The following is a 24329-nucleotide window of genomic DNA, read 5'->3' as shown; positions in this document are numbered from 1 at the left end:
CTGGGATGCAACTTTACTGTTGCTTTCAAGGCACTGCTGAAATGTTGATGATCCCCCACAAAATCCTCTGTGTGTTCCAAGAAAAGATCTTGCCTTGGCCTGGGGGAGGCTGAGCGCTAACACCGTAACAGAGCCAAAGTCCCTTCCCTTCAATGTCCAACAGTGGACACCCAAAGAGAAAGTAAGAACAGCATAAGCCTACTCTGCTGCTTGGTCTCTCATCCTTCCCTGTGCTTTTGCTTGCTTCACTTTATACCTACCCCTCTGCCCATCAGGCCATTGTTGAAAGGCAGTCCAATGAAGCTGAAAGCTGCCTCCTGGATGAAGTAGGGATTCAGGATACGTATCTCATGAGGTTCTCTTGGGACACGGGTTGCCACTGACTTCCAAAAGCCATCAGAGGCACTCTGGTAATAAAAAAATGGGGGGGGGGGGGGAAAAGGAAAGATAAGACAACAAATACAATTATATACGAAAGATAGCATATACTATTATTCTTAAAATTAATAATATTTAAATGCACTACTGGCAGCAGTTCCCACCATCCCTGCTCACTGCCACAAGGCACTAGTACAAGGCTGTAGTTGGGGGGTGTATCCTGGAGGGGTGACAGCAGCATGTGCAGATGCACTTGAGCTACTCTGGATGACAACTGTGAGGAAGACTGAGAGGTCTGGCCTTCAGCGTGGATGACTCCCTCCCTGGTGCCATCTTTTCGCTCTCATTGGCACTTCAGCTGGTTTGGTTAACGGCTTAAGCACTCCAGCACACACTGTGATGACTCCCACCTGCCTCCAAGGGGACGTACCTTTGGATAGCAAATGCTTTTAAGAACATCCAAAGAGCTAAAAATGACCATACAGCTCTACTTCCAGTGTGAGCTACGTGCTTCCCACTTTATCCTCGAGTTATCCTCTTCTGTTAGGTTTTACATGAATTAAGCTCTAAGCTCGTAAAGGGGCCATCTTGTCTTGTGAACAGTCACGCGTGTTCATGGTACAAGGGAAAAAACAGCTAAGTATGTCCTTTATTTTACCCAATAGATTGTTTTTTAATTAAAGTCTTGACCCTGCAAACACGGGAGAGCACCGGCCTTGAACACTGCTGCCCCAGCAGACAGCCCCCCCTGCAGCGGGGTCATGCCTCCCGGCCGCATGACTTCATGTCATTGCTCCTGCGGGTCCAGACGTGAGCGGGCACGGCACGTACTGCCCTCAAAATAACCGAAGGCTCTGTGTTCGCAGCACTTACAGAACAATTACGTTCCAATGTTTCGCTTCTGTTTGGGTTAAAAATTCAGCGCAAGGCACAGGGAGGATGGCAGGAATTTTAATCTGCTAACCAACAGCTTTGGTGGGGTAATCTGAGCACCTCCTTCTCAAAGCGCTGAGCCATCTTCCCTGGAATCTCCGCGACAAGCAGCAGAGGCAGATGTTACACTCCACATAAAAAGCACGTTACACTCCACATAAAAAGCACGTGCTTTGGAAGTCATTATTTACACCAGTTGTGGGTTGCTTGCAGCTTAACAGTGACTTTACAGTTGCTTTCAAGGCACTGCTGAAAATGACGGTGATCCTCTGCAAAATCCTCAGGAGCCTCCCCTGCCCAGTAGTGATTACCCCTGTAATTATTGACCCTAATTCTGCCACAGCTGATGCCTGCTACATTTCACACACTGTTTGTACTGCACACAGCTCCCATGAAGTCTCATGCCACGGGATGCTAAACACACTACAGACACTTCTTTATGGAACAATCCCAGGGTTGTGTCTAGCTTCTCAATTTCGGATCCTGAAGAATGAAACTTTGGTAGGTGGCTCTTGCTACGAAAGGCATGAACACGGCAAACTCGCTGAGGATGCACACTGTTGTCCAAACCAACAATCTAAGACAGCTAAATGTCACTGCTATCCTGTTTTGATCCCACGTGCCCCCTCAAAGCTGCCCAAACATAATACACTTTTGCTGACCAGGGCAAGGATCCTGTGAGTTAAAGTTCGTATTCTGACAACGGCAAAGTGCTTTCAGGACCCTAAATGGAAAGAAATCCTAATTAACGCTCATGTTCTTTCATCGTAGTTGAATTAGAAAGAACGCTTGGTGTCAAAGCAGTCTAACACTTTCCATTATAATACATTTTCAGCCACTGAATGATCCCACCATTTGAAAAAAAAATTAGAAAAAAAATCAACTTTAAAATGTTAACAAAGTTCAACATCCATTTGACCAAGGGATTTGAGGGATTTGAAATGTCAGCTGAGTTTTGTCTCCTTGTGAAAATTCATTAAAAATTGGATAAATATTAAACCTTTGGAATTTCCTAAAGGCGCACGTAAAGCAGAGGCCTTTCAGTTCCAGAGAAGGAGGGGGAAAAAATTAAATTGAAAAAAATATCACAGATTCCACTTGCATTAAGCACGCTCCAGGTCTCACAGAAGTGAAGATGATAAACAAAAATCTTGAACAGCTACTCATTCAGCAAAACCATCTTACCATGGGTTTAAGCAGGCACACCCTGGAAAAATAGCGTGTGACCTTGAAACTAAAATAAATTTATAAGTTCAATTACGATTTCACATGCAACTCTAAATATGGCATTGCCTAAATTTTGCAAACAATTCAAACCAAAGGTCTGCAAGCTATTTAAAGTGGACAAAAGCTGCCTTTTGTTTGGACTCATACTCCACAGGAGATTCTACATAAGTTCTAGGATTTAAGTAGGTTTTATGTGGCTTTTACATTACACACAAAACACTAAAGAGAAGAAAAAGAAGCAAGATTACAAACATTTGAGAGTCTTATTCTTTGCCTGTTGCTTGAGCTGCTCAGGAAGAGGTAACTACATGTACCACAGTTGCCCATTTTCCCAGTGCTGAGTAAACCCCCAGGACCATAGTCTCAGCTAGTTCAAAGCCAGTGCAAAATAAATGTGGACCCTATTGCTACCTGGGGTTAGAACCTGCCTGCTTTGGTCCCTGCTGTGTGCCTGTTTCTCCTGTCATTCATCCAGACTGTTTCCCTAAGCATTTTCCTCAGCTACCACACTGCTCTGAAATTGCTCTGGTTGCTCTCTTCTGCCTCATTTCTACTTGCTCCGTGTTCTTCCCTGTAACTTCTGGGCAGTTCCCCTGAGATTACTGAGGGACACCTGGGGTAATCTTTCATTTTGGTGCATTTTCCCTCTGTAGTTTCTACAGTAATTGTAGGGAGAAACACGGAGCCTCAGCAGACAGCTCTCATACTTCCACCTATACAACAGGCAAAGCCTCGTTTAGGGCTAAAGAACCAAGAACTGTTTTCCTGGCTTATGATTAGTGAAATTCTCAGCCTTGTGGTTTGGCTCTAGACACCCTGTAGTTTTGAACTACATCTTGAGCCTCGTGCTTTTGTTCTGCAGCTTGACACTGGCAAGCTACAAGGCACAGCACCACCACAACTGCGAGCCCCAGGAGGCTGCTCCCCTGACGCAGCCCCCCCGGGAGCTGTGGTGTCGGTGGCAGAGGCAGGAGCGCAGCCCCTTCCAAGGCTCCACGCTACTGCTGATGCTCGGCCGCGCTACACCGGGTGTGGATGTTCAGACTGATTGGACACAGATGTTCGGTGAGGTTTCCAAAGCAATTATTTCCTGTCGGGGAACTCTGTCCCTTTTTAGGCTGAGAGGAGACAGGCAGCCACCCGAGGAGCAGCAGGCACTGGAGGGAAGGCGCACTTCTCCTGCCAGATCTGGAAGCTCAGACTCACAGTTTGAGGTGACTAAGCCCGAGGTGCTTACGGGTCTGAGGATGCAGTAACTCCCTTCCTGATTATCACAGTAAGTCAGAAAATTAGTCTGAAAACTGCTTTGGCAATGTTCCCGCAGTACCTCATCACCTGCTGGCATCAAGGTGGAAACCATAGGGTTCAGGTTGGAAATTGTGTTTCCCGGTGTTAAGTTCCCACCTTTGTTATTTGTTGGTATTACCGTGCGGCTGGAGCCTCAGTCACAGATCAGCATTCACAGTGCCAAGGGCTGCCAAAAAAAGCTTATAATATATGTAAAGAAACAAGCAACACAGAGGAAGACAAGAAAACACGACTGAAGAGCAAGTCTACGACGGTCATTTTTAGGTAATCTTGGAGTGTTTTCAAAATTGTACAATTGTAAATGACATCACTAGAGGCTTTAGAGGAGACTATTTAAAAAGAAGGAATTTAGATGGGCCTGGGCTTTCAAGCCAGTCTCTCGTACAGCTCTCATCCAGGGAGAGAGGCATTAACATCCCCTCCAGAGACACCACTCCAGGAACAGATGGGCACAGACATGACAGACCAGAGATTGCAGGTTATGAGGCACGGATAAAAAACGGCAGGGCTCAACTAAGAGCTACAGGGATGACAATCCAGATGTAATTCCTCATTCTGTCCACTTGCAGAATACTGAAGGGTAATAGGCACAGCCGGTTGTAAACTATTTTTGTTTCCATTCAGTTTTTCATCTCCTGTTCTCGGATTTACCAAAGCGAATCACAACATACGCTAAAATAAAATGTGGAAACTCAGAGCCTCAGCCAAGCAGCACACCTCAATAGAAGACACAAACAGCTAGAAGCGGGCTAAGTCTCTCAGAAGAACAACATTTCTAATATACTAATAAAATGAAGGGTAATGCCATTGCATCCCGATGACACAGATGCTGCCTCTTCCGTACCTCTGTGATACTACTGGATTTAGGAGTACAAGCAGCACTGCTCTGGAAGACTTCTAAGTCTGATGGGAAGGGGACAGGGAGATCGCAAAGGCCAGCTATATGCGACGCAAAGCTGAATAAAGTCTGGGTATGCCAATACTCTGCTGCTGAAAGATGAAAAGACTGGAGAGAGAACCTGTGGTAAACCGAGATCATTGCTCTTTCAAACTCTGATAACATCAGAAACTGAGAGGAAGAAGGGCATAAAGGAAAGAAAAAGCCAGGGGATGATGTACCAGTCACAAGACCTCACTCTGTGCCTGGGAGCACATAGTTCACTGGGATCTCTGTCCCTGCCTAGGCTGGAATGTCATTTATTCTATACCCACCATCCGCAAGCGCTCACAGGCACACAAACACAGGGTACAGCAGAACCGCTGCAATCCATCTGCAGAGGCTTTTGAAAGGTTTCTGCTCAGGCATAACTGGATTAGATGTGGAAGGTGTGTTTCCACTGGAAAACAACCATCTTATCAGCCAATGCTGCATTTCTCAGCGGTCAAGTAGATATGGAGGCCTAGAAAATGCTCTTCTACAAGTGTTAATATAAATGAAGTTGCATCATTTGCACCGATTACCAAAGCAACAAGGAATTTTTAGCAAAAAAAACCAGAGGTGCTGAGAGCCTGCAGTCTGGGTTGATGGTCAACTGCCAGACGCACTAGCCCACACTTCCAATACATTTACCCAACTTCCTCAAAGCAATGAAGAAGCCCTCATCACCCTCCGTACACAGCTCCAACGGCCAGCACTCATTGTGAATGTTCCCGTCTTCAGATTCCGTAGTCTAGGAATGCTCTAGAGTCAACTTGTTCCACTCTTATCTACCCCACTGAAAAGTTCTTACTCTGCCTGAAGCAGGAACATTGCAGATTGTGCTCAAGCCTTTCCGTTATCTCCTCTTTGTCCCACTGTCAAAAGAGATGGATTATCCAACAATATGGTACTTTTATTCTTCTATCATTTTTGTTTCTTCCCCCTGAATACTCTCCCACTGACCAAGTCCAAAATCAAATGGCTGTGATTTCCCAGGCCATTCCCCTGTCGGTATTCCCCATCTCCCAACACCCTGCAGCACCCAAGAGAACTCCTGACAGGCTGTAATGCCCCAAGTTTAGCTTTTACTAATGTTTCTCAGTGTGAAACCCAAATACATTTTCTAACTAGTGCTTTCAGCAGCAAAGAGCGGCAAAGTATGATAGAGATAAAAGCACCTTGATACGTGGTACTAGTCAAGCTTTTTTTTTTTTAAAAGCAAAATTCTGTCTATTTTTCTTTGTTGGTAGAGTTAGGTTGATAATACTTCACTACACTGGGTAGAGTTAGTTTCTTTAGGCTTGATAACAAGGTTTAAAACCACAAGAGAAGGGAAACTTCATTCCAAGTAGCAGTTGCAGACTTTAAACTTTGTGCCAGACATGTAACCTCCATGGCACCCTGGCTACACACGCAGCTGGAAGCTGCCCTGTCCACAGATCCTGGCTCAGAAAGCAGCACCTTCAACGGTGACAAAAGCCAGCCGGGATGTGAGGGTGGCACTCGTGCCTTACACATCGGTTTGCCAGAACTCAGCAACGGGCTCATTCCCATGGCTGTCAGCAGGAACCTTCTGCCCTGTTCACCTGCGAGTATATATTACAAATAAACAGAAAAGCATGCTCAGATAGGCCTCCTGAATTTCGAACTTCGTTTGACCTACACAACTGAATGTTACAGCTAACCTAAGTACAGACAGACATGGGCCTCCTGTGTTGCTAGTCTAATACCAACTGTCGTCTTCAGATTCACAGGGCTAGGTCACGAGGCCAAGACCAGCCCTAAAGAGTCAGGAGAGCAAATTTATTTTTATGCTATTCTGTAAATGAAAAGGAATTCCTTTCTTTAATGTATGTCTGTGGTTTTATCCGTGTAACTGGGAGGAAAACATGGTTCACAGTTGTAAGATAACAAAACGTCATTGAAAAAGAGATTGTTCTGTGAAGAAAATGGAACTTGGAACACGTCAGATGAGCTGCAGAAGAACACTGAAGATTATTCTGATGAATACTGTGTTTCACAAGTCAAAACATAAATGATAGCTCACATACGGTGTGTCAGAAGACATGTTTGTACTATGTCCAAACAGGGTGATGGATAGACTGTACTACAGACTCTTTTGTTCAAAATGTAAGCTGGATTTTGACCAAAATTTGAAGAAATATTCCTGGTTTGAAATATCTTAGGAAAGATGGAATTTAGATAACTTGTATTGTGGGTTTTGTCTGAATAATAATAATAATAATAAATAATAATAATAATAATCATCATCATCATCATCCTTCAATGCAAATTATCTAAAGTAGTACAGTTTCTGAAAAATCCCAAAGAAGAACAGGCCCTATAGTATCACCATTACTTCCAGGGTATTTAATCCCATAAGGGAATAGCCCCTTTATTCACTATTATTTTTATGACATAGTTTATGAAATGTCATACTCGTATAACATCTATTAAAAGAATACCAGGGCTGAAAGGCCAAACCCATGTGTTAGTAAGCACTGAAGTAGGACTGCCCTGCAACTTCTGCTCAGGATTTCTGTTGTGAACAGTGACTTTCGAATTTTCCCACAAGATTTTTCTTATATCACCATATATCTAAGTGTTTTACAAACAACACTTAGATATTTAGAGCATCTCTGCAATATTTGGCATGCATGACACCATTTTACAGGGGAGAAACCAGACAAAGATGAATGCCCACAGTTTCCGTTGCCTCCTGATGCTCTACTTCAGACACCTTAAGCTGGATTTTTAGAACATTTGTTAAACTCACAGTACAACTCTATTGACACGGCTGCTGCTGCTGAACACCCAGCTATCCTGCCTATCTGCCCCACAAGGCTCAAACGTGTTTGGGAAATTCTGATCTAACTTGCCCAGCATCACATCGGTCAGTCAAAGACTAAACCGCCTCCGCAAGAGAAACCCTCAGTGCCTGTAATCAGACCATTCTTTCTCCTCTCCTCTCTTCTGGCCACATGTTACACAGCTTCTGCAACTACTCATACCAAGGCTGAATGTCTTGCATTACAGAAATTAGTCTAAAACTCAGTCTTCCCCCTCCACAAGATAGTTGGCTGTGTTCTAAAAAGAGCCAGGATGTAATTATGTAATTAAGGATAACATCTGCACAGAAGAACTGAATTAATTTTGAAAATGCAATGTTATTTTTTTGCTTTTCTGAACTTCTGGCAGCTTGATTTTTATAACCATAAAGCTCTTTAAAAAGTCTTAAAGGGTAACTAAATATGTTAAAACCAAAAAAAATCAGCTCAAGAAAAACTCCACCAAATGGAGCAATTAAACCCAGGGCACAGTCCCCTAAGTGCAGGTACAAGCTCCGGTAAGCTATTGTATTCTAGATCAGTCTTAGAGGGGAAAACAAACGCACCCTCTTACAGGGCTCCTGAACTATTTACACCTAAGAAACCTGCAAGTGTTTGAGGAGTTCCGGGCTGTTGTAAATCCTTCCTTCCTTTCTCTACTGTCTTCAGTAGCCACCACCCTTCAGCCTCCAATACTCCTGCTCTTGCCGTGCACCAGACCAGGCTACTGCTCCTTCGTGTTGCCCAGGTGGCTGGCAGCAGAAGAGAGGATTCCCGAGAGTCCGGGAGAGATTCCCTGCTCCCAGCTCTGTTGTCCATGGCCCGATGTCTTTGTGGAGAAGCAACTGAAGGGAAAATCCCATTTGGTTCTTCCATCCCTGGTGATGCTGCATCCCGACTAGCCGTACAGGGAGGGCACCTGAGCAGCACAGGCAGGATGGACCGTGCCCAGCGCTGCACTGCCAGAGTCTTATCAGCCTCCACAGAACCCAGACCGAGCCATGGGATTTCGAGCAGGAGCCACAGCAGGCTGCCATGGTAACAGCCTCACCGATGCCCAGCCACTGTCCTGAAGAATTAGAGAATCTCAGCAAAATAGGGTGGGAGATTATCTTTTTTTTTTTTTTTTTAAGTTTTTTTTTAAACAGGGATAAAATGGTGGATTTTCAGTAGCCTCATCCTGAGAGACAGCTAAGTCATTTTAGCTGAATTTTCCAGCTGTGCCAAACACAGGGCATGGAAAACATCAGCTCAAAGATGAGAGTGTAATAAAATGGTAAAGCATTTTCCCTGTTGCTTATAACAGAAAACATAAGGTGATCCTAACTATAAACACAGCTACCTGCTCCACTTACAACAGTATGCCTGCATGAAAGAAAACCAAAAATTAAAACAATTTAAAAGCTGTCTTTGCAGGCTTTGGTGACAAAGCATGAGGGCATCCCAGGGCGCCTGAGGACACCCATGAGCAAAGTCTTTTTTAGGGAGCTGAACTGGTTCATGAGTTTGAATACAAACAACTCATTAAATAACACATATTTAGACTAAACTCTTGGCACATTACAACAAAAAAAGCTCAAGGATCACCACAGGAAGAATTATGGCCTAGAAACCCTCATCGCTTTCTGAAGTTATCTTAAAGTGAGTCTCTAGGGAAATTTTTTACATTGTTTTTACAGCAAGAGTACACAGAAAATCTGTCTTCTCCTATTTTGGCATCTTTGCTGAAACGAGAAGCCAAATAATTTGGATGTTCACTGAGTATTCATATAGAATATATACAAATTATTCTGTATCCTTTAGGAGGAGAAATCAGAAGGGTCAAAATAACAAGAGGCTGGGAAGATGCCAGGAAGCTCCTGCCCTACTTTGTTTTCTAGACCTGCATTAATAATAGGTGTTTTACAAAAAAAGATTTTTAAAGTAATATTATTTAATATTCTTAAACAATGAGAATTTAAACAAACTGTAATTCAAACAGAACATTTACATTTACAATTTTTTTCCAAATAATTCAAGTGCTGATTGCCTGGGCCAGGCTCAGTATTTTCTCTGCTTGTCAGTTGTGGGCATAGTTCATCTCACAGAAAATGGCCAGAACGCAACGAACTGATGGACCAGCTGAAAAAAATTCCAAGTAGATCTAACAAAAGCCTTATGCACCCTACAGCTTAGCCATTTTCTTTCAATTTTATGTCTCTGATTTAAAAAAATCAATAAAAATTAAGATACTAAGACTTTCACAAACCTGGTCTTAAACTAAGAAAAAAAGAAACCTCCCCTTAGACACATGCCATAAATTTGTAACTGTAAGAATAAAAATACTACCAAAAAAAAGTGAGATTGTCCCAGAATCTCTCTTGCTTACTACCTTCACATGGCTTGGCTTATTTTCACTCCTGCTGTCAGGACAAGTGTTTGCATTAAATAGCTGTGAGTGCTGAAGCAGGAGAGAAGCTGAATCTAGAGAGGGAGGTGGTCAGGGATTCACACACCGCAGCGTCCTCCTCTCTTGCAGAAAGAAGCTGCCATTCTTCTTGGGAAGAACCAGAAGCACCACACACAGCTGGAGCACAGGGGGAGAGATATATTTAGGAAGATAAAAGCACACGGGGAGTTTAGTTACCTCAACGTTTATTACAGCAAACTGGAGATATAGGTCAACCCCCTGTCCTGGAGCCTTCGGTGCTTCGAGGCAGAGAAAACGTTACAAATTACTCAGACAGCTCTAACTATGCAAGTCATCCACAGAGCCCGCCAAGGAACACATGTGTTTCAGGCATAAATTGTCCAATCTATTCCTTTCTGAATTAACATCTGTCATCGTGACACCATTCAAAATGACTGAAGACTGGATCATATTAACAACCACACATCTTGGATAAATATTTACTGTTCAGGCTATTTTATACATATTTTTTTTTTCAGTTTAAAGAAAAAAATGTAGATAGCAAAATTCCCGGAGCTGTGAAAGGGGAGTCTCTTTTCAGCCACTGATAGAAAGCATGTGATTTTATTTACAGAATCAGATCAGTGTTTTTCCCTTCCTCTGTGAGTCTTCACACCACACATGGGTGAACTCACAGCATCTTGTGGTGTTGCAATGCTTTCCGAAAGGCTCTTCTGGGGAATTTTATTATGTTGGAGGTTGCTCACCTCAGAGGCTCCACGAAGCCTTCTCCCTCGGGATGCAGAAACAGATCTAGCTAATTGTGCCCCAGGAAGAAAAAAAAAAATAATCCTGTGACCCTTGCAGACAACTAGATGAAGCAAATAACTTACTTTCATGAAAAGCTGTCAAGGGTATTACTAGTTAGTTATCCTGCTCCTCATAGTCACAAACGGGCCAGAGGAAGGGAGGACAGGCGTTCCCAGAGGCACAGAACAGGATGGCGAGAAGTCAACACGAGTGCAGCCCTGTCCTGGCTACTCCTAGGAAACAGAATTCTCCCAGATTCTGGATCAAGTCTGTATTTCAGAAGAAGGTGTCAGCAGTCAGCGTTCATCTCTGCAAGTATGCCATTTAAGTATTATAAGCACATATTTCCAGGAAATGACGTCTGTCCAGGCTGAATTTATCTAGCTTCAGCTCCTAGCCACAACATTCTGCTATCTCTTATCAGCACTGCTTGAAAGGCCAAGAAGGATCCTCCTTGATGTCCTGCAGAGCAGGGGGCAGTGCCCCCTCCATCAGCAACGACTCCTTCCAGTCCTTTACTCTCACACTGCTTGAGCAGAACTTTACTAAGATATCCAGTCTCGATTTTAAGACTTCAAGAGAAAATTCATCAAGCCTGTAGGGCAGATGTAGCAATAATAATTATACTGATATAAATGTGCTGCCTTTTTTGGTTGTTTGCCTAGCTTCAGATATGCTCCTTCCTACTAAATTAAAAAGTCTTCTGAGAAAAATGTTCCCTCGAGGTAGATAGAGAGGCACTACAAGTAAATCTCCCCAAAAGCTCATGCATAAGCTAAATAAATTGAACTCAAATCTCTTAGACTAAGAGAGGCTTTGCAGACTTCAAATGATTCTTGTAGTTCTTTACTGAAGTGTTAACACAGAACATCTTTATTCTACTAACACTTGCATGAATAGCTGATACCCTTTGGGTGACGTCTCAGTTTCGCTGTTGACGATGTTCTCTGACTTCTTTCATGTGTTGGATTTGCAAAGCTCTGCTCCAGTATGGAGGAACATCTGCCGCACACGTGGGCAACGCAATATCCTCAGCAGGCACTGGCTGCACGGGTGGTAAAGCCATGTATGTCTGGATGAAAGAGACACCCACATACCTACACGTGAGGCCAGGTGGAGATGATGCCGTGTGAGCTCAGCACACACTTGCTGATTTGGTCTGCCAGGTGCCCCATCACATACGTATGGGCCAGTGAACACACACGTCTTAGCCAGCATGCAACCACCAGGCAGTAGTGAGGGATAAAAGGGAGGACAGAGCACACTGGGTATTTATGATTTGGGGGAAATCTGAGAGTATTGCGGTGCAAAATGGAGGCACGAGGGAGCAGGACATAAATCCACAGGCATCACACAATTTAATTAGCTCTGCTGTTCATAGAATTGTGTGTTTTATTAAGATCAGCATCAGATTCGAAATGACTTTCTTTATGTTCCCTCAGCTATTCCAAGTTTATCTTTGATCACTGCAGTTAATCAGTATAACCTGAGTTTACATGCGCTATAACCTTGAAATGCACCTACCAGGACTTGCACAATATTGATGTCTGCACATTGCCAGAGCCTGCCAAAGAGGGCGAGTACAGTATGAGCACCCTCCTGATGCTTTTTCAAGACAGTTGTGCTACGTCTTCATAGACTCATTTAGGTTGGAAAAGACCTTTAAGATCATCGAGTCCAACCATTAACCCAACATTGCCAAGTCCACCACTAAACCACGTCCTTCAGTGCCACATCTACATGTCTTTGGCCCTCACTCATGTTAGCTTTTCAAAAGAGATGTGGAAAAACTGCAACTCTTTAAATTATCCATCTTTTTTTGACTTTGCCTGAGCCATGAATGAAGAAGGAAGGAATGATCAAATATCTAGGAAAGGACAGCGACTGTTACAGTTGGATGGCAGCAGACATGAGAAGAGATTAGAAGATGACCATTTTAGGAAGAAATTGTCTCGGGATAAAGCAGGATGGTGAGGCAATTCCAGAAAGGATGTCCTACTAGGGCAATGATTCAGTCTTTTCAGGGGGTAAATTCTGCTTGGGTCCCTTTATCGAAGAATGATGTGAGGAAAAAGGAGCTAAAGAAGTACAAGAATCCAACCAGAGCTCTCTGATTTCCATGGCACAGCTAGGATTACTGAGCCAGAAATGAAGATGATGCTGTCTTGGTGTATGGGGGATAAAGGTTCTTTAAGGACTACAGAAGTGCAGCATGAGTAAATGCTTCTCATCTTTTAATAGGAAGTATAGTTCCAGGAAGTCTGGATTGGGTAATAGCAAGCAAAGCAAGGGACAAAAAACCTAAAAGGACATAAACCATGCATGGTGCGGGAATGACTGCAGGGACAGGCAAATCAACAATTTTTATTTGAATTTTATGGTGAAATTGTCTAAAATTGGGGTCATCAATTATGTTATTCCTACAAATATAGATACTTTGCATACTTTTGATACCTTTTGCATACATTTGATGGAATGTTTTCATCCAGAAAATAGCGTACTTATGGCTATTTTTTATTTTCTTCATCTGTCCCAGAAGCTTAGGTGAATGTGGCTACAGACTTGTGGATATTGATGACTATCCAATCCAGGCGGAAAAGTATTACTGTCCAGCATGCATCCATCTGATAATATTGAACACTAAGAAGGCACACTGCAATGGCATCAGAGCAGTCCCTGCCACCAGTGGATGCTCGATGGTGTACTAACAGACGCACTAAGTATGCCTGGGTGGGAACCGCTCTCAGCTATGTAGTGACCTGCCTAATCTTATTACGCCTGTTGTATGCAGGTATGTATGAAGGGCAGGCTCCAACCTGCACTTTCCATACCAGCAACCTTCTTTGGGAATCCGGCCAGGAAGTCTCCCCCAGGGCCCATGTTGCAAACTGGGTCATTTGTCTCCTGAGGTTTCTGTATGGTCCTCATCACAGTGCTACCTGAAAGCTTGTTAAAAACTATACAATACAGAACTAAGGTCTTCTCCCTCTTATGGTCAGCAGGGACAAGATTTTCTATAGCATACCTATATATTTTCCAGCCTCTCTTCTAACCACGACTGGAAAAAAAACCTGGCTCACCTTCTCTCATAGGGCAGCAGTGTTCATACTTCTCCTTACTTTTGGAAATGGCTCAGATTTCCTAGGCCAGTCACAGAGAAGGATTTTTTTTCATATGCAAGCCTTCCTTGGTTCCCTTAGGCCATTCCCACCAATGCACTGCACTGGGGGAGCAGGTCCTGACTGTGGGAGCAGAACCCCCCAGGCAGTATGGACTAGCCTTCTACACCCACAGAGAGAAGAAAACCTAGGAAAAAAAAAGTCATTGTCCCAAGCATCACCCCAGAAAGGCAAACTAACTCCTAGCTACTCTTTGTTAAAGGAATATGGAATATACTCCAGAGAACATGTCATGCAGACTCTCCCACCTCTTCTTCTCAGTCACAGACTTGGCAGGAGCCAGAAGAGTCTGCATCATGTTTTCACTTTATTATAAGGCATCTTCTCTGCTTCAACATTTAGTAATGGTTCAGTTGCTTTGACTGAGGCACTGAACCATCCTGATGATGTGATAAGGTATTCTCTATCAGTTCCTCCTAAAATCCCACCATGGTCTGTGCGTGGAAATGGTCTTTTGCACCGTGTGCTAGAACCACAGGACAAGCACCACTGAAAAGGCTTTCCTGCCTCTGCCCCAGTGCAAGCCTCGTCACGTCCTTTATGCACGTTGGCTGCCTTACTCACCAGCCATGCCTTCCCATATTATACTTCTGAAGGGATTAGTTATAAACGGGTATTTAAACTCAAATTTGTGAAAGAAATGGGACAAAACCCTTAAGGTGACTTCCCAATTCAAAAGCTTCTTCTCATTTATGATGGAGCAGCAAGTCCAGCTTCTGTCCTCTTCCACCCAAGCCCAAGGAGAGCAGGAGGACACAAGGCAATGCCTACCCAGGCATATCTCTAAGCAGATGGGCTAGAGCTCTGTCTCAGCACAGGATCGAGCATCACAAATTTGTAACCGAGCTTTGCATTCGTAATGCATTAAGACAAACAGCGGTGGATCTACAGCTCCACCAAAATGAGATGAAGAGTTTCTCACATCCTTTAAAAACTGAAAAGACCAACTGTAAACAAAATATTTTAAAGCAACAAGCCCCTGAAAGGAGGAAAGGGAAAGAAAATATTTGCAATCCAGAAGCAGACTCTGGACTGAAACTGCCAGTGGCAGTGGCCACTCCATTTGTCACCAAAGGCAAGTGACAGCATTGGAAAAAGCAAGTTCTCCCTCCCTAGCCCAGACCCAAAGAAACCATCTGTTCACATGCTGGGTTGAAGTTCCAACCAAGCTGGAAATACATGCATGTGGCTGAAGCTTTACTTGAGGTTGGGCAGCAGGAACAGATTCACAGCCTCACAATATTCCGCAAGCTGACAGGAGGAGCATGGTGGCTCCACTTTTTTTTTTTTTGTCAGTGATGCAAGACAGCCCCCAGGCAAGACTATTTCAGAATCTGAGGAATCCGCAGAGTACTACGAGACTGTGACGTTCACAGTCTGCCCTAGCAAACACGCAGCATGACAAGGCCACCAAGTAACGAAGAAGGGAAGCACTAAACAAAAGTTCAGCAGGCAGTGAGGGCTCTGGCAGCAGCTTGGGCTTGGCTCTAGCACAGTAACACAAGCTGATCAAGGCAGGAAGGTATCGTAACATACATTTTAGCAGGACTAGAAGTAACCTGTTAACTTAAAGCAGAAATGTAGCTCCCAAATAAAAGGTTAAAAAAAAATCCAGTCTCCACTGCTGTCACATCCCACAAGATCTCCACAAGCAGCAGCCACACGCTGTGATGAACGAGGAGGCACGATGTCATGCCCACTGGTGGGGTCTCAACATCTGCTTGAGGATGACTGCTTTCCAGATGGCATCACTGCTGTGTGCAAGTTGTCAGAGGCATGCCCCTGCAAGGGACAGGCAACCAAACTTGGCCTCACTCGCAGGCAGGTGCTCACTCGCTCCTATGACTTTCACTATCAAAGAGAGCTTCAAGGTGCCGCAGGCACTTACTGCACAAGTGACTCCTCCTGGTAAAGGCTGAAGAGATTCCTGCTGGAAGCATCCGTAGGCTCATTACCATAAGAAGGAAGCTTGTGAGCTGCCAATTCCTGGCGAAACCTTTGTCCTCACTTGGCTGCTTTACCACCATGTGCCAGATGTTCAGGGCAGTGAGCCCTATCAAGCAGGAGAGCTCCTTCCTGATTCACTAATGATGGGCAAAAAACACCCTGGACCCAGCCTCAGCATCAGGCTGTGATGGCTGGTTTGTATAACTGGTGCTTGTAAATTCCTCTGTTTCAGGAAGCGCCTACTCTCCACACAATAGAGAAAATTTCAGCTTTTGACCATTATTTTAACAGGGAAGAGCAGTATATGGCCAAACCTCCCTCACCCTATAATTCCTCTGATACTTCGGGTAGAAGAACTTCTGTCACCAAGAGACCCAGGGTGAGGCAGAAGCGTACGGTAGTGGGAAGTGGCAAGGTGGATCACCTTGTATGGGTATGTATGGGTATATCTAGGGTAACACCTCTTGGCAAAACTACTCTGAGTGATTGTCCATGAGTAATCCCCCTCTGGGGACACCCTAGCAGCAGCCTTTTCATCAGAGAAGGGGTGCCTGGAAGTGTCAGCAGGCTCTTGTATTAATGGTTGCAAGTCAGCACCGCCAGACCAGTCACTACAGACGCACGAACAACTCACATCTGTGACCCTTCAGCGATAATGACGGGTTCATGCAACTGCAGGCTGTGGGACTCCAACCCACTTCCTTTCCACTTGTACATCGACATATTAGATCAGCACGGTGCAATGCTTCCTGCTGTAGCCATATCCCCTTTCTCCATCCCATACTCCTTTCCCCCCAATCACTTGCAACAAGTGCAATTATTTTCTCCTTCAGCTTATTCTAATGCTCGTCAAATGACTGAAATCAGATTACCAGGGTTCCTCAGTTCCCTTTCTTAAAGACAGGTCTATGCTCTCCGGTGACACAGTACTGCCCTAACTTGCTAGAAGACTTGCAATTTTGAGTGCCAGCTCTCCCAGAACTCTACCACAGAGACTATCTTTGTTTTGCTGCTGATGTTGAGTATTTAGCCAAACCTGTTCTTTTTCTAGATTCACCTTTTTTTTTTTTTTCCTGGCAGGTATTTCTGCTTTAGTGTGAAATAAAAAGCAGCTGGGCTTTTACTTTACTACTACTTTACTTTTTCCTGCTCTTTACTTCACTTTGGTCAATATTCCACTGTTCCTCTTTCTGGATATAGCGTGTCCCAGGGCACTGATGCATCACCCAGATCTCCAGAAGGCTGTTGCACCACACTGTATGTAACACATCAAATCCTACGCCTCACCATTTTGCTGCTGCTTCTGCATCACACTGATTCTTTTTCCTTATAACATCTCCTGACAATCCTCTCTACAGAGCACTTATCTCTTCCTTAGTATGCAAGTGCTGCCAAAAGACTAACATAATACAGAGCAAATCCCTCTCAGCTGCAGGGAGAATAAGCTTATCTGACCACTGACCCCAGCAATAAATAGCCATTCACCTTTCATTTACTCTTTTTCAGTCAAACTCCCCTTGATTTGAGTTACCCAAAAGAGGACTAAGCAATAATCCTAGTGTCTGGCCCAGAATCTCTGTTCAAGCAGCTCCAGGTCTGGTGTCTGAAAAAATTCAGAGTGTCTCACACCCCACCTGTGACTGTATCACAGACACACGCAGTTGCTATCAACATTCAGGGACAAAGAAAACATCAGAGGGCAGAATTTGGCCCTTTTTTTTGAGGATTGTGTCCATATCCACAGCAGTCACATTTTTTAGAAGGATGCTTCCATTTCCCTTATTTCTGCCCTGAGATCAGACTCCTGACTGTAACCACTGCTTTGCAGCGGGGATGAAGTCTTGCAGAGGAACAGGCATCAGTGGCATTACAGAGATCCTAGGTCAAGGAAGCACCTCTAGATGAATCCAGGAAAGGAAGAAACTCCATTTTCTCTGGAAAATCAGCTGAGAGTGGAACAAAAACTCTCCACAGAGAGCACTGGAGAAGCATTTGTCATCTTGAACCTACCACACACTGGTAAAAATACTAACACTCACTACCAGAACAAACAGACGCCTACGTCTTATTCCCACAGCACTGTTAGTTCTCCACCAGGTCATTTCTTCTAGCTAGAGGCAGCACTTTTTGCATTGGTTTCCACCAGAAAAAGCAGCTGTGCTAGACACCTGCTTGCAGCTAAAGCCAGTGACAGCAGGATCTCAGCCTCATCGAGATCAGACTAGAGAGGACAAGCCAGATGTTTTCCAGTCACCTAGACTGTATCCTGAAGTATTCAATGAACTGACTCAGCAGCCTCAAAAACTAGCAATGATTCCCTTTGGGAACTCGTGTAGAACAGGTGGGGTGTCAAAGGATTGAAAAATGGGCATAAGTAGTGCCTAGCCTTAAGCAGGCAAAAAACAGGGAAGAGAGCTGATTTATGATTTCACTTCTCAGAACAGCAGGATTAATTATTTGCAAGCACCTGAAAAAAATAACGAAGACTGAGTAGCAACCCAGGCCCATTTGTCAAGGGTGAAACACTACTGAAAAGAAAAAAAACCAGTATTTCTTTATACAGGAAAAAAAATCATAGGGGAGAAGCAAGACATGAACTCAAATTTGGTAAGGCTTCTGACGTATCACTTTCACAAACATGCCAAAAAACGTTAACTAATGATACTACTGTGATACAAGTAAACTATCCAGGAGTTCTCAGTGGGCTCACTGTAGAAGGATGTTACTACTTTGGGGTCTTGTTTTCATTGTCCATGTGGATGATGGAGTAACAAGTATGTTTATTAAATTGCAGAGGACACGAATCTGGCAAGGCGGGCAGCTACGCTGGAAAGCTTTGCCAGAGGAACCTGGCAAATTGAACAAGTGCTCTGGAAGAAAGCATTGGTAGGGCCAAGTGCATGGTGCTGGTCTTTGGCAGGAAAGGCCAATGGCAACAAGCACAGGGTGTGGAGCTGGGGAGATAACTGCTCTTCAGCTCTTCCTGAGACCTGGAGTCTCAAGGAGCTGGACACTCGCCTTCAGTCCCATGTCACTGTGGAAAAGGCTGAATAGTGGATGTATAAAGAATGAGAACTGCAAGGCTAGTGAGCAGCTGTTTGCTCCTCTCTATTTGCTGTACTCTGTACATTTTTGGGCACTGCTCTTCAAGAAAAAGATGAATCAACTGCAGGCATTCAAAAGAGCAATAGGAATATTGCAAGAGATCTAGAAAACATGACCTACAAGAGCTGAAAAAAATGGAGTGTTTATTCCAAAGAAATGAAGGATAAAAGCCAACCACAAGAGCACTGAAGTAATGTGCAATGCAAGAAACTCAAGTTCTTTCTGCCCTCTGCCAAGCTGGGCACTGAAGCACTCAGTTGAGATTATTGCAATCCCTCTCCCCAATCTTCTAGTAAGTTTTAACAAACTATTTGCTGCACGACTGCAAGCATCAAGTGGAAATTTAATTTGTTTTGAAGCAAACCAATCCATCCTTTGAACTTCAAGCTAAGCAGTAGGAGTCCCTACAACTGTGTTCAGGTTGCAGTGCACTGACATTGCCAGGGCTCTCCCTTGCCCAGAATGAAGAATAAGAGTGTACATAAACCAAAGAAAATTACTTTTGACTCAATTGTTCATGTAACGGAAGCCCACTTGTGCTGGCCCAGAGGCTGACAGGTAACTTCAGCTGTCTGGTATCGGGAAAAGAACTGCAAGTTGGTGCCAGTGTGAGACAAAAGCAAAGTATTGGCTCCTAAGGCCATCTATGTGACAACTGTATACAACTATATAGCCAGACTGTTCCGTTCTGTATATGGTGAACTGCCAACCTCCTCTCTCTGTCTCTAAACACACGATATAACATCCCAAACTCTGAACATTCATCTGTTTCTCTGGTTATTTGTTGAAAAATCATTAAAGAACACTTGAAAACAGATACATACAATTTGTAAAACAAGAACTATACCCAAATAGAGGGCATTTATCCTGGATTTCATGATGACAGATAAAGACAAACCATCCACTGAATGAGAAGTCATCGCTTACAATCTGATTTCATTTAGGATGGGTGAATTACAGAGAACAACCCTGACTAGTAACAGGTCCATAGTACTTCAGAAGGGCACTAATGCAATTGATTGGGACAAAATATTTACATGGGGAAAGTGGTGAATTCACCATTTCAGTGCTTTAAAATTAGACTTGATACTGTTCTTCTGGGTGGCACTTTAGCCAAACACAAGGCATGAATCTCAGTACAGGCAATAACTGAGTGAAATATAAAGGCTTGTGCTATTCCAGAGGTCACATTAAGTCTGTAGACTAGTTTTTTCAACAAGTTGTACTACTGCTGCAATGCCTCCTCCTCCCCTCCTGTGCCATCACATCCTTATCCCCAAACTCCCATTCCTTCCCCTTGTCAGTGCTCTTTTCCTTTCTCTGTTCTTAAATCCTAAGAGTCCATAAAACCCATGCAAAAGCCAGTCCTTTTATATACTCCTCAAAATAAATAAAAATTGAATTAATTGTTCATAGTACACGCTAACATAATCTTGAATAGAAAGCCTCACCTGAGATGCAAGATCAGGTTACGAAGAGAGATGTCTTTGTAAAACATATTTAACTAAAGCTTAAGTCCATGGAGGTAAAAAAAAGCCTTCACACCGAAATGCAGCAGGACACACAGAGGAACTCTCCTCGGACCAAAAAGTGGCAAATATGACTGTGATGTCATGCCTGCCCACCGTTTCCCATTAGGTGACCTTCACAATGTCATCTGACAGTGTTCTTACCACTTTTTCCTTGTAAACAATGTATTTCAGCCACTTGAAATCCTGCCATTTGAATCCTGCCAGAACAAACAGGGAATCCTTCTCATACTGCTCCATTTTCTGGATTGCACCTTCAGGATATGTGATTCGGAGAGTTGTCTTGCCACCCACATCTTTTTCAAAGCCCTTCACGGGAGCAGAGTTCAGCCTGCAGGGCAACCAGAGAAGACACTGTCATGGAATCCCACTTACACTCATGCAAGTTGATGATACAGCAGTCACTGTTGGGCAAGAGCTCCCTGTACTCAGCTGTTACAGCAGCAATCGTTAACTCTTGCAATTCCTCATCACAAATATTTATGAAGCTTTATACCAACTGACAAGAGTTTAATTGGAAGCAATTTAAATTATTTCATTCAATATAATGCAAACAATTTCTGCATATCCACTCTCGTTATTTAAATTGGGTTGGAAGTTTTGGAAAAGGAAACTGAAAAATATTGTCCTTTCAAATTTAGAGTTACAAACTAAGCATTAATATTTTAACACCCCATTGCTCCTGGGGTATCTTACTTGGATTCTGCAAGACTGTGCTGAAACAGAGGATACAGCTCCATGGCAGTTTAAGCAAACAAACTGGTCTCATGCTCCAACCACCGTCCAGAGCTTATGCTGCTCATCTTATCTGCAGTGAGACTGTTTAGGGAATTAAACCAGCTAATAATTTTCAAAAAACCCCGAAAGAACAATCTCCACCTGGTTTAATTCCCCAAAGTGGCCCATCCAGAAGGTGAGCTGCCCTGCAATGCCAACACAAAGGAAGGGGTTGGGCTGTGCAGCTGGGGTAAGGCTCAGCACCACTGTGGTTTCACGGACTCGGAGGAGTTTCTGCTGTGGAAGCGCATCCCACTCCAAAAAGACCCAAGCAGGCACACAGCTTTGCTCTTGGGCACACTGATATCCAAAGGAATGCTATGTATTTAGCTGCGCTTTTGTTAAAACACCCCTCAGGGACAAAGTTTTTTCCCTTCAAAAAACAAACTGCTCTGGTGTTAACAGCAATGATGACTTTCATGACATTAAAGTTATTCAGAACCTCTATTCAAAACCAGAAACCCAAAGCTGAGGGAATTTCAAGTAACTTGGAATACAAATCTTGCTGACATCAAACAGCAACCCCTGATGGAACAGCATTGCCTGCTTGAATTATTGCAGCCTTCTTGACTTGGGGTAGTTCAATATACTGGAAAGTGCTTATGGACTGCAAATTTTGCCGCGTAGGAATGTTAATGAGGATCTGGATTTGTCTTTTTCAGCCTGGGTAAGCATTTTAGGTGGGAAACCTTTTAGCAGAAGAAAATCCCCGTATACAATCTGAAATTCTATTCAGAATTAAAAGGAATAAATTCCTATTATTTTGAATAAAAATACTTATTTTATCATTAGGAATAAAATATTAAAGGGAATATAAAGAATTAGCACCACTATGATTTATACAGGAGATGTAGCCTTTTTTTGTAGTTTATAAACCCTCGCTTTGTAACCTGACTTGGAGGTATTGAGACTTGTCTGCCTACAAAAACAGTGCTCCCAGCCAGCCTGATCCCTTGCTTTTTCCTCTGTTGCTGACAGCGTGTTCACACATCACTCACTCTTAGCTACAGCCGTTACCTAAACCTCAAGGCATTGTGTCTCTTCGGGGTAGATAATCCTACGTAATGTAAAAGCATGTGGCCCTAAAGGTAACAGAAATAAATACAAAAAGTACTACGTATAACTAGCTTTCTTTACATATTTTCATCTCACGTCTTGAAGTTGAGGGGAAGGCTACCATCTGCAGTTATTTCAAATGTCAGTGAGTAGCTCTTGGGCAGGGTTTCCCCCACCCCTAGCTGCTGGGTTCACTGTTTTGATGCTTACCTTGTTACAGCTCCCAAAACCTGGGACCCCTGCTTTGTATCTAGATAGGAAACAAACCAAACCATTTCCCCAAGTGAAATGAACTCAGGTGTCCAGCAAAAGGCCAGAGTGTGAGTTGCTGATGGAGTCCTAGCGATGGAGTCCTAACGAGCCAGCACTGTCAGCCCCATGGTCAGTGCTCCAGGGGCAGCGCAGGCAATGGACCAGGAAAAGCTCTGGCAGCCACAACCAATGTTCATGAAGGTGCATACTACAGAGCTTGAACCGCTTCTCGGGCAGGACACACTGGTGGTTATAAACCACAGCTGAATCTTAGAAAACCTCAGTTAGGATGCCAGGTCTCCTTGTATTGCCCACAGACAGGCAGTTTTCTCCATAAGAGTGTTTTTCTGTCCATCTCTACTAATGATATAGGGAGCTTAGAGGCACTAACTCCTAACCTTAGCACCATGAAGACCTTCTCAAATAGCACTAAAGTATCATCATCAGGTGAATCGCTATATCATTCCAACCAGGAATTTCAGATACACACTTGTTTTTCCCCTGTCTGCAATCTCTTCTAAGGAGGCATTTCAGAGCACTGACGACTTACTGCTGCAAGAAGCTCCTGCCAGGTTAACAGTATGACAGCTGGGAATAATATCTGCACTGAAATCTGATAATATCCAGTTAACGAAAAACAGTAACTAACTCACTCCAAACTGTTTTAGAACTGTCAAAACTGATCTGGCTCTCTTGACCATAAGATCAAAATTTCTTGCTGTAATTAGCAACCCTCACATGGTAACACAAGCATCAAAATCTCCACATATTGCTGGACCATTTCTTTATCCACAAACGTACCATGTTTTCTCCCTTAAAATTCACCTCCTAGCTCCCAAATTTGATCCTTCAAAGAAGTTTTGCAACCATAAAAAAGGATGCTATAACACAAGGGATTTCCCCAACTCCCACTGGAGTAAAGGAAGCAGTTGGATACATTTAAGAAGTCTGCTCTCATCTCTGGAGTCCCACATTCAGGCACCTGGCTTCATTTAAAATTTACAGTTGACTTTTCTCTCCTTTATCCATCCCGCAAACAGCACAGGTGCTTAGCTGCCCTCTTATCCTCTTAGCTTGCAAACTGACTTAGATTTACTGATGTGCAGAGAAAAGGTTGAACTTTTCATTTAGAAATTAAATAGTGGACTTTCTGATGTAAATCTTAGTGGGTGGCTTAGTCCAGATGGATTGAAACTGTTCTCTTGCTACTTTTTGAACAGTCTGAGCCCAAGAAAAGGCTGTAACTGAATTTTAATTCAGCTCAAATACCTGCAAGTCACCAGACTATGATGAGCAGTAAGAGCTTTTTGCTAACAACTGATGGTGGGATAAACTAGGAGAAGGGCTGTAAAAGTTTCACCCTGTTCTGGACAGTCATTCCTGTGTCCAAAGCACTGCCAGGGAAGCGGGGAACTGCGCACAGGAACAAAGGACTGAAAGGGATCTTCTTGGTCTTTTTGTCCACAGTTTGAAGGTATTTATTACTCTATGTACGTTCCGTTCTTTCTTCACGTGCCCATTACTAGTGCATGGGAGAGAAAGGAGACCGTGCTACATTATAATTCCACTGTGCCTTAAATTCTTTTACTAATCTCTTTCTTCCACCTTAACTAAGAATTTGCTATTGGCCACCACGTCCCACGGTTGACTAAAGTTCAGAGAGATGATATCAGTTACATGTCCTTAAATATG

At 43.5% G+C, this 24329-nt stretch overlaps 1 protein-coding gene across 6 annotated transcripts in view; it reads right to left on the bottom strand.

Annotated features, from left to right (window-relative positions):
• ST3GAL3 (ST3 beta-galactoside alpha-2,3-sialyltransferase 3) overlaps positions 1-24329 on the bottom strand; it is a 184118-nt gene that overhangs the window by 29028 nt on the left and 130761 nt on the right. For all 6 annotated transcript variants that reach the window (XM_055815364.1, XM_055815366.1, XM_055815368.1 and 3 more), the window contains 2 exons: positions 20697-20883; positions 261-407 (listed from right to left, as the gene is read on the bottom strand). In XM_055815364.1, the coding sequence (XP_055671339.1) occupies positions 261-407; positions 20697-20883 (334 nt within the window). The remainder of the gene's footprint in view (positions 1-260; positions 408-20696; positions 20884-24329) is intronic.

Source organism: Falco peregrinus, chromosome 10, assembly GCF_023634155.1.
Source record: "Falco peregrinus isolate bFalPer1 chromosome 10, bFalPer1.pri, whole genome shotgun sequence".
In the NCBI taxonomy this organism is placed as follows: Eukaryota; Metazoa; Chordata; class Aves; order Falconiformes; family Falconidae; genus Falco; species Falco peregrinus.
This window is presented reverse-complemented; position numbering and strand designations above follow the sequence as displayed.